Below are 10,503 nucleotides of genomic sequence, written 5' to 3'. Positions count from 1 at the left end.
TTAGGGCTTGGAGGTTGGGGCCCTAAAGCTATTGAAAGAGACCACAGGTAGCCCTGATACAGAGACCACCTGGCCCCCCAGCACCACAAGCCCCAGCTCATGGAGGCTCCAAGAGTGGGACTGCCAGGCAAGCTGCTCTCTTGGGCAGAGGGAGCAGCCTCAGCTGATTTGGGGAGACATTTTCCTGAGAAAGTCTGCTTCTTTTCTGAGGGTGGGAGAGGCTGAAAGGCCAGTCCCAGAGAGCAATGCCAGGAAGGGCCCAGAAGTAGGACCCTGAGTGGGGAGCCTGTTGGCCCAACTCTGCACGTGCCATGCAGGAAGGCTCAGCTCCCCACACCAAGGAAAGACTCGAACAGCCGAGCCTCTCAGGAGGGGCTGTTCTTTAAAATACAGGGAAGACAACGTTCAACCTAAAGGAATGACTAATGGTGTTATTTCAGATACGTAGTTGGATTTGGTGGCCTTGGGGGGAGGGGTGGTGGGCTTTTTGATCCCTTCAAATTATGTAAACCAGAGCTGATGAGCACAGTAAGGGGAGGCTCATGTGAGGTGGGGGCCCTCAGACTGGGATGGCCGATGGCTCAATGGGACGGACAGAGGCACATGCTGGCTGCCTGTCCATCTGCAGGTCGGTCCAGGCTGGGGCTCTGCTAGGCCTAGGGGCTCAGAGAAGGCAGGGCCTGGGGCAGTCTGGCCCCCTGTGTGGGCTCAAGCCAACAGAGAGAGGTTCTTGCCTGTGCCTCTGGGGACACTGGGGCAGGACAGGGAGAGGTGCTGGGCAGGGCCAGTGCCCTGGTCCTTGCCCTCTGAGAGTGGATGGGTGGGGGCGGCGGCGCGCATTCCTGGCTCGGAGCCCAGAGGAGTCTTTTGTAATCACAACATGATCTCGTGTGCTGAGCAGTGAAGCCGGCAGGGAGAGGCCAGCAGAGGCCCGGCTCCGGCTCCGGCTCCGGCTCCGGCTCCCGTGGCTCTGCGGCTCCAGCTTCCCTCCTGCTCTGGCTCCCCTGGGGCTGCTCTGGAATTCTCTCGGTGCCCACTGTTGCCATGCACTCAGCTGTGAGTGGCACCTCACCTCTGGTGGGGGGCTTCTTGGGGCTGGGAGGAGGCTGGGACACCAGGCAGTCACACTCTGGGGGCAGCTGGGAACAGCTGGGCCTGGGAGGAAGAGGCCTGTGCCTAGGCCGGTGGGGGGCTGGGCAGGGGCGTGTGGCTACAACGGAGGCCCAGCAGCCAGACAGGGAGAGAGACGGGGCTCCCAGGGCAGAGGCTCGGCTTCCTTAGGGTGGCTCCGGACTGGGCCTGCCGGAGGAACTGGCTCTCTCCTGCCCCGAGAGGCTGGGCTCGGGGAGCGGCCCTTTCCCACAGGCCACAGGCCGGGCTCAAGCCTGGGGAGTAGGGCCCAGGGCCTGGGAGCCTGGGACAGAGCAGGGGCCTCTCTTTACTGTGGTTCTGGGCCTGGGAGCCAAACGGCTCTCCCCGCTCCCACCCCGACCTCCCGAATCCCCTGGCAACTTCCCAGTCACGGCAGGTTCCGCTGCCAGAGCCATTTATAACTCTTGTTCCAGGCTCTGCTCAGCAGTGGCGCTCCCTGGGGAGCCCGGGGGAGGGGCAGCCACTGCTGGGAGCTGCAGGCCTGGGTATAAGGCCCTGACCTGAGCCCCTGAGGCAGCAGAGAGACAGGCAGACAAGCTAGGAGGGTGGGGACTTGGGGCCTGCCATGTGCCATCTCCCCTCGCAAGCCTAGCTCTGGGGCTGGGGTCTGTTCGCGGTAAGAACGTGCTTCTCAGGTGAATGTGAACGTTAGGGGCCGGATAAGGGACGGGCCGGCCAGCAGTCAGGAGCTTGGGAACCCTGCCGTCTGCAGGGGCCTCACGGTGCCGAGTCACCTATGAACAGGCAGGAGGAGAAGGATGCCGAGCTGGATCGGAGGATAGTTGCCCTCCGAAAGAAGAACCAAGCCTTACTACGAAGGTACCAGGTGAGTGGGCCGTGACGGGGGCTGGGAGGACCGACCGGGTGGCCCTCCCCGTCTGACCCACAGACCGCTGCGTGGCGGTCTTTCCCCGCAGGCCCTCGGCCAGGGGCCGGGTTACAGTGCTGTGGGCCGACTCAGAAACTCCGTGAGCATCCTGGGGACTCTGATGCGGTGCCTCTGCCCCCTGGTGTCCCATCGGTGTCTCTCTGTGTAGGCCTGTCTGTGTGCGTCTGGGGGGCCATGGCCTGTGCTGACCCCGGGCCCTCCCGCAGGAGATCCAAGAGGACCGTCGGCAGGCGGAGCAGGGGGGCATGGCCGTGACCACACCGGAATTCCTCCGACCTGATGGCCTCATTGTCACTATCAGCCAGGTTCCCGGCGTAAGCCCCACCCAGGGAAATAGGGTGGGGTGGCAAGGAGGTGGAGGCCCAGCCCGTGTCAGAGGAGGACAAGTGCTCCTGCTCCTCTGTTTCCTCCACTTACAGTTCTGAGGCTTACCCTTCAGTTCCCAGCCTTATACAGCCCAGCCCACTGCTGCCCCCTGACCCCCAAGGGCCACAGCTGCAAGGCCACCAAAGAGAACCTTCCTCATACCCTTTTCCAGGTGAATGTGAAAGTTAGGGCACCCCAGCCCGGCACCCATGCACCAAATCACAGGCCACTCCTAAACCCCAAACCCCAGAGGGACAGAGGAGGGGGGCTGAATGCCAGGAGCAGTATCTGAAGGACAAAGCCGCATTGTCTGAGTGCTCTGGATTTTCAGCTCTGAGATGACGGGCTGTTGTGGCATCTTGGGCCCCTGGGTGGCCCCAGGCCCCGGATAACCTAATGCTACTGGCATGTGAATGCCCCATGGAGTCAGCTCCTCTATGAGCATTCCAGGGAGGGCCAGAGCTGGAACCCAGCCTGGGGAACCTCCCCAAAGGACTCAGTCCCAGCTCCTGCTCAGCGTGGCCCACGTGGTCTGAGACATGGCATCTCGTTCTGCAGGAGAAGCGGGTGGTCAGCCGGAACTGGGCAAGATCCCTCAGACCTGGAGCAGCCAGTGAAATGCTTGAGGATGAGGGGGTGGAGGACCACACTGGTACTTTCTGCTTGGGGGAGCGGGTGGAGCTGGCTGTGACCATGGAAAACAAAGCTGAGGTGAGCAGGGTAGGGGGAAGCCCAGGTATCAGGCTGGCAGCCTCTTCTTACCCGGCTGTGCCACACTGCCCACCCTTCCCCTGCCCCCAGGCCAAGCGGATCGTAAGTGCGAAGCCCACCAGAGCAAGGAACCAGGGGGCAGGAAGGTCCCGTGGAAGGGGCTTGGGCCGGACTCCCTCTCTGCAGATGGCCGTCAGCTCGGATTCTGCACGGAAAGTACATCTTCAAGAGGGGATGGGGACGTGAAAGTGGCAGTCACCATTTGGGGGAGGCGGAGAAGCTGAGTCACCTATATCCCCCATCTGTGGGGACGTGGTCCAGGCAGCACCAGCGAGAATTCCCACCCCTTCTTCCTTTCTCTGGGCCAGCCTCCACGCTGGGTGGGCCTTACCCTCATAGGGTAGGCCGGAGGTCAGCCCCTTACCCTAACTGGATCTCTGGATAGCAACATGTGGGGACCTTGGGGTGGGCCTGGAGGCTGCCGGACGACTGGCTGTGTGCCAGGTGTGACCTCTAGGTGGCAGCAGCCCCTAGTCCTGGCTCTCGATCACAGCAGCTCGAAGCCGCTCCCCTCTAGGGCTGTGCACACACCCCTGCAACACCCCAGTGGACAGGCCCCATCGTACAGATGAGGAAGTGATACACAGAGAGGTTAAGTAACTTGCCGAAAAGACAGAGCTAACAAGTGGATGGAAACCGTGCCTATGGCAACTGACATGTTAGAGATGGAATGAATTTCATTTTTAGTTGGGGACAGCAAAACCTTGAGAGGAGGGTGTTGATAGTATCCAGATTTCCGCCCCAAAACCAGGGCTGCCTGCTGCTTCTACCCCATGGTGCTGAGTGTCTTCTCCTTGCAGGGTGCTCGAGAGCCCCAGAGTCCAGGCCTGGTCCCGGTGGAGGGACCCTTGGAGGTGGGCTGGGACTATGCCCAGTGGAAACAGGAGCGGGAACAGATTGACCTGGCTCGTGTGGCCAGGCACAGAGATGCACAGGGTGACTGGCGCCGCCCATGGGACCTGGACAAGGCCAAGCCCACGTGGGTGGCAGGGCCGGGCAGCTTGTTGGACTGACATGCTTACAGGGCTTGGTGTAGGACTAACCATAGGATGCTTCTTGGAGGGCTTGTGGGACCTTCCCCAGGGTGGTGAAGGGTCTGCCTGGGCCCCCTGGTTGGGCCTTGGGCTCAGGGTGGGCACTGGGATCCCCATTTTCTTGGGTCTGCCTTCATTTTGCTGCCGTCAGTTCTGGGGTTGGGGCTGGGGGAGGCAGTGGCTGTGTGGGTCTGGCTGTAGCTCGTGTCCACCCCACAGCAGCCTGACTCTCTGGCTCCATAGGCTACAGGACCCCAGCAAGCCTCGAGAAGAAGGCCTGGCCAGGGTGGGCAGCACCAGGGGTGAGCCAATACCCACCTCACTCCCTGCCCCTCCTTGGCTTTTCTCACAATGCTCCCTCTCCTTTCTCTGTCTCTTGCTGTGCCTCTTATTTTTGGAGCTGGAAGGAGGCAGGGAATAACATCTTCCTTCCTCTCCTCCATTATCAGAGCCAGGGCACCTTCCCACCCTCCAAACCCAGAGCTCCTACACTGGGTTCTGACCCCAGAAGGTCTGGGGAGGAGGCTCACAAGGAAGTCTGCACTGGGATCCTTCGAAGTTGGTGCCTCCCGGGTGAAAGCTCTGGTTTCCCTGCCCCCGACCTGTTGTAGGAAAAGAGCTTTCAGAATTGCCAGTGTCCTAATTTTACACACGAGGAACCTGGGGCTGGAGAGACTCAGCCAGCTACCAACCAGGAATGCCAAAGGGAGCACAGGGACCCAGCTCTCTTGACCCCAAGACCAGGCATCTTTGGGAGTCAGAAAACCCACACCTGGACCAAGAGGAAGACTGACAGCTTCCCAATCCTGGAAGAACTAGTGTTACTGCTTTGGATCCTTTATCACCCTACTCTTTCTCCACTTACTTTGCCTCACTTAGGCCCCAGGAGCCACCGGAGGTCACAGCCCCCACCACTGTGTCTTGATGGCAAAGGTGAGTTGGGAGAGGAAGAGGAGCAGGGTCGCGTGAGCCAATGCAGGAGCCGGGCTGCCATGGCCCTCTTCTCTCCTTGATTCATGGACCATCTCTTGCAGGTGGTACTACTCAGGGTGGGCCACCCAGCAGACCCTCAGCGGTCTCGGCCACACGAAGCAAAGCCCAGGGGACAGAGAGGCTGACTGGCAGGGCCCGCAGGTAACAGGTGGCAGGGGGCAGAATCAGGGGAAGCCCCTGGGCTACCTGATTTCCTGGACCTCCCTTGCCCCTGGGAGGTTGGGACCCGCACTGGTCGGGGTTTCTGCTCCGGCCCCTGGGGCTGCTGCCTTCTGCCTGAGGGCTGCTTGGAAGCAGGTTAATGAGGTTTGGGGAGAGGCGGGCAGCAAAGGCAGCAGCGCGAGAGCCTGGTGCCCAGGGAGGCCGGCAGTAATTACAGCAGTTGCCCCCCCCCCCCCCGCCCGGGAAACCGGGCGTGCCTTTCCCAGGCTGTGCAGGCAGGGACACGTCCAGAGTCCCCCTGGAACTCGAGGTGCTGTAGGCTTGGCCATAAACAGCAGCTGGAGACCTGGGATGGGGCTAGAGTGGGTGGTGTTCAGAGGAAGTGGCTGGATTTGCGGAACAGGTCAGGCCAGAAGGGGAGCATCCCAGAGCACTGCTCTGGCTCTGAGGCTCTTCCGAGACCCTTGGGCCCTGGCAGCTCCTGGGAGCACGGGCCACAGCTACAGAGCAACTGACCTGAGGTGGGGTGGGTAGGAGTAGGGCCTGCCATGCGCTGTGTTTCTACAGGTGGGAAACAAAGGAAGACAAGGAGGAGCTGGAGAACCAGGAGGTGGGTGCTTGGGACTAGGACGGGGTGGGCTAGGGACATGAGCTCTGAATTCCCCAGCCAACAGGGCCAATCTCTTGTTTCAGAGAAGCCAAAGTACAAGAAAGACTCGGAGCGAAGAGGGACATTCCCAGAAGCAGAGCAGGATGGAGCTGGGCGGAGCCAAAAGCGCCCCAGCAGCCAGCCCAGCCCCAGTACCCCCCGGGGAGCCAAAGAGGGAGTCAGGAGCCTCTGCAGCCAGTCTGGTCCCTGGCTCTCCACAACACTCTGACTTGGTTCCCCTTGACCTTTCTCTAGGAGGGGCCAGCAGCCCTGGGTCCAGGGAGAGTGTACGTGAGCTCTCTCCGAGGCCTGGGGCCCAGGAGAACCCTGTGTCCTCACTGGATGGTTCCAAGCAGCTCCCGGGGTGGAATGACCCCCAGGCTGAGCTGGAACTACAGACTTGTTCGGAGCCGCAAGGAGGAGCAGGGCCCCCAGAGCTCAGAGAAGACAGGTGTGGCAAGGCTGGGGCCCAACAGGGCTTGGCACCACGAAGCAGGCCCCCCAGGGGAATGGGCCAAAGGGCAAGGGGCACAGGAGGAGCAAGAAGCAGGACAGGAGGGCCTGGTCCTGCGGGAAGATGCTGAGCAAAGCTCCTGTGGGCCAAGGGACCAGGCTGTGGAGAGGAGGAGGGAAGAATGCAGGCAGGACTCTAGAGTGTAATGGGTGTTCGGATCCTGGTGGCTTGTGGCAGTCTGGCTGAGCAGTTGGGCAAACTCTCCGGGGGCGGGGGGTGACATTATGAGGGCACCTCATGTGCACATCCCTGGGCACATCCCTTCCATAGGTGTGTTTTCACCTGCAGGTAAAGCTCCTGGTGTATTCTCATGCCACATCTGGTCCCTGAAGCTGTCTAGCCCTGCCCTGGGTCTACTGCTACCCAGGCCACAAGCTTCGCTGCCATGAGAAAGCAAGGCTTAGAAGCACTCAGAACCTGGCTCTCCTCTCTTGGCCTGTCACCCCTAAGGCATAGCTTCTCTTTCCAGCTGTGGTTTTGCCTTCTCAGGTGCAGGCCACCTCCACAGCTGGACCAGCCCAGGCTTGGGGCCCTTCCCATGCTTCTGCCTGGTACCTGGATGTCTCACAGCCTGGCCATACTCAAAGAATGGCCAAACCAGGGGAATCTCAGTCATCCGCTGACAGCCTCCCACCTATGTGGAAGAGGAGGCTAAGGCCTTTCCTTCTTTCTGCTCTTTCCTTCTTTCTGAAGAAAGGGAGGCCACAGCAGGTAGGACAGAGCTGGGGACAGAAGAGCAGAGCTCAGGTCTCCTCTGCAGAAGACAGGGTCCCTGGACAGGCCTCCTCACTGAAATGGCGTGGGGTTGGGTGGGAAGAGGAATGGCTCTTCTCCCCATAGTGTGGGAGGAGAGCTCATCATTGGGGATAGCCTCCCCCACACCCAGTTCAGGCATCAGGTGTAGCATCAAGACAGCATCAAGGTAGGGGGGAAGGGGAGCCCCACAGCCCAGGGCCATTTCCTGTGTCTCCTCCTTCCTCCTCTCCACCACCTCCCTTGCACCACCCCGTTCAAAAGCAGGGACTCAGACAAGGGACAGAGAAACTGACAACTTCGGGACTCTGCCTTCCTACTTGGTCTCTGTTCCCCCCACCCACCCCCAACCAGGCCCACGGCTGGTGAATTATTCAGACTCCACACAAGCTGTGGCTTCCTCTCAATTCAACAAACATTTCCTGAGCACCCACTAGCAGCAGCGCAGCTGGTGGGCGATGGTGACTCTGCCAGCAAGAGGGAGGGAGAAACCCAGTCATCCAGCAGACCCAGGCTACACGGCAGAAGCCACTCTCTGATAGGAGCTGGGGATGGTGGTAGGAGCCCGAAGAGAACAAGCTCACCTCTGCTTGAAAAGGCAGGTGCCCCTTCCTTTCTCACCACGTGTGCCCTTTGCCCCCAAGCTCCTGCCTGGGTCTCCCCGAGTGGCCCCCACTGCTCCCCTTCTCTTTGGCCCTGCAGTGGCTGTTCCTCTCTGCTGAGGGTCCCAGGCCTCACCAGTCTCTCTGGCTTCTCTGGGGAGTGTCTAGATGATCATCCCCAGGGGTCCTCCACTCTCAAAGTGAGGGCTGAACTGTGGGGTCACAGCTGGGGCTTTCTCACTGGCTCCTGCTCCACCCCCTCTACTCAGGAAGCCTGAGGAGGGGTATCTTTTCAGCCGAATAGATTGCTTCTCACATATTAAGGTGCAGAGTAATGCGGATTCTAATTCAGTAGGTCTGTGGTAGACCCAGAAATGTGCATTTCTAATAGGCTCCTGGTGATATCTATGTTGCTAGTTCCTGGACCACAGGTTGAGTAGTAAGGGTTTGGACTAGAATGTATGGAGAGGTAGGGGCAGACTGACTCTAGACTCTAAGGACTCATTGCTGGCAAGTCGGGGATCCCCCCTTACCCCCCGGGGATGGCTGCCCCTGCCCCCACCCAGTGGAAGCTTCCTGGCTTCAGAGTTGGGTGGGAAGCTGAGACACCTGGGAAGATGCCTGAGAGGCCAGTGAGTGGGTAGTGAGCTTCCTGTAGTGGGGAGTGAGGAAGTTGGTTAGGAATGGGAGGAGGTGAAGGAAGTGGAAGATGTTGGTGTGGGACTGATTAGAGGAATTTTGAAAAGGCTTGGGAATATTCTTAGGCATGTGGGAAGAAGACCCCTGTGAGGCAAGAATAGGTAAGGATGGATGACTCTAAGCTCAAGTTTCCCCCTTGCCCTCCAGTCATACACATATGCATTTAGAGCATGACCCTGGACTTGACCTATGACTCCCAAAGGATGGAGTTGGGAAAGAGCAGATTTAGGCAAAGCCCTTGAATTCAGATGTCTCCAAAACTGATCATGATCAAGAATTTGAATTCTAAGATTCACAAACTTCTCCTAAACCCCCCAGTGCTACCAACTGTACATATGGGCCCTCATTAGAGAGTATATGTTTGACTATGGGATGGGAATATAGAATTCGGGCATCACAGTTCAGTCCTCACAACAGGACCTATGCAGGACAGAAAGTTGCCTTGTGAAGGGCTATTGAGGAATGGGGCGTCTCTCCTTGAAGGTAACATCCAGAAGGATGTCAGGAAAAAGGACATCCTGGGAGTCACTAGGGGTTGGAGAGTACAGAGACTGGCCCAGGACATCTTCACTGTAGGAAGACCCTAGTGCTAGGCAAGTATCATTGAGCTTTTCTCAAAAAAAGGAGCCCTTCCTCAGGATAAGGGAACCAGCAGCTATGGTGGTCATCTCTCCCCCCGAGGCTGGAACCAGCTATGGAGCAGGAGGGAAGCATAGACATCCCTCCACAAACCTCAGGGTCATGGAAGCCTACATGTAGCAATTCCAGGCTCCTCTGTTTAAAGGCCTGGCTGAGAGACTTCCTCTTAGATGCCTTTCTCCTTTCCAACCAACTGACAAGACTCTCCTCAAAAATGGGAAGGTCTTCATGAGACAGAGCAATCAGGAACCCAGGCACAGAGCTGGAGGACTGGAGAAGGAAGATGCCTGCAGAGCGGTAGGGAGGTGGCAGCTTTACTTCAGGCCTCCTAACAAGGAGGACAGAAGGGGCAGGGGACAGCCCTGTCCTGACAGAGGTGGGCAGCACACCATATTGCAAGGGAGGTATGTTTTTTGAGGACTGGCAGTGCGGTAGAGTGGAACAAACGTGGGCCTTGGAATTCAACAGACTGACTTTTAATCTAGGTCTGTCATCAGCCAGCTGGTCAAGTTTAACCTCCAAAGCCTCAGTTTTCTTTTCTGCGAAACGGGGCCACTAACAACCCTGAAGGGTTGGTTGTCAAGAGCATTAAACCTAAGAGTATGCAAAACACAGCTGGCCCATGGAGTAGGTGCTCCATGCATAGCAGCCTGGCGCGCTCAGTATGTGTCAAATAAATGAAGTAGCTATTTGGTTTGATATTGTCTACTGTTGCCATTTTCTCCTTTACCTCCTCTTCCAGTCTCACCTTCACTGGGGTGGGTACACGTCAAGGAAACAAGGGATGGTTTGTAAGGTTTACTCAGCCTTCCAGGGCAGTGAGCTTCATTTGCCTGGGGGAATTGACTGGAGTTAAGAGCCCCAGGAAGTGACCCTGCTCTTACTGGGGTCTTTGCCTTCACCTGCTGGCTGGATCATAAGGATGTTCTAAGCATTTCCCTTAACTCTGCACACCAACTTTCACAGCTCAGCATTTCCTCTTTTCTTCTTTTTACATCAGTGGCAATCTCCTGAACTCCTACCACAGTCTTTGCTTATTATTTTCCCCAGAATCAAAACTCCCTTGTTGGGTTTGCTCTATGCCTCCCAGAGTGAAGGTTTTTTTCACCCCAAGGAACAGCATGACTGTATTTTCTTATGGTCAAGGAACACATAACTGGGACTCCCAGCTATCTAACAAGGCACAAGTTCAGAGGCTTTGACCACCAGTCAACTCCAGCCCCAACCCTGGCCTCAGGGACAGGAATAACAGGAAAGGATGGTACTAGCACCACCTCCTC

General features: G+C 58.1%; 1 protein-coding gene across 7 annotated transcripts; it reads left to right on the top strand.

Moving 5' to 3' along the window:
* Positions 1 to 873: 873 nt before the first annotated feature.
* On the top strand, positions 874 to 9,922 carry CCDC9B (coiled-coil domain containing 9B). 7 transcript variants are annotated; one of them, XM_038580044.1, is made up of 11 exons: positions 874 to 1,056; positions 1,865 to 1,978; positions 2,248 to 2,355; positions 2,966 to 3,118; positions 3,209 to 3,334; positions 3,979 to 4,114; positions 4,456 to 4,514; positions 4,824 to 5,145; positions 5,247 to 5,346; positions 5,935 to 5,977; positions 6,061 to 9,922. In XM_038580044.1, the coding sequence occupies exons 1-11, from the start codon at positions 1,045 to 1,047 to the stop codon at positions 6,598 to 6,600; spliced, it is 1,713 nt and encodes a 570-aa protein (XP_038435972.1). In that variant the 5' UTR covers positions 874 to 1,044; the 3' UTR covers positions 6,601 to 9,922. The 7 variants fall into 7 exon arrangements, 6 of the variants coding, with proteins under 6 accessions (XP_038435972.1, XP_038435977.1, XP_038435974.1 ...); XR_005381508.1 differs by having other exon boundaries at positions 875 to 1,056; positions 5,092 to 5,145; positions 6,061 to 6,154; XM_038580046.1 differs by having other exon boundaries at positions 876 to 1,056; positions 3,979 to 4,157; positions 5,092 to 5,145.
* Positions 9,923 to 10,503: the final 581 nt, after the last annotated feature.

This window comes from Canis lupus, chromosome 30, assembly GCF_011100685.1.
Source record: "Canis lupus familiaris isolate Mischka breed German Shepherd chromosome 30, alternate assembly UU_Cfam_GSD_1.0, whole genome shotgun sequence".
Classification (NCBI taxonomy): domain Eukaryota; kingdom Metazoa; phylum Chordata; class Mammalia; order Carnivora; family Canidae; genus Canis; species Canis lupus.
Note: the sequence above shows the minus strand (reverse complement) of the source record. Positions and strands in the feature narration are given on the sequence as shown.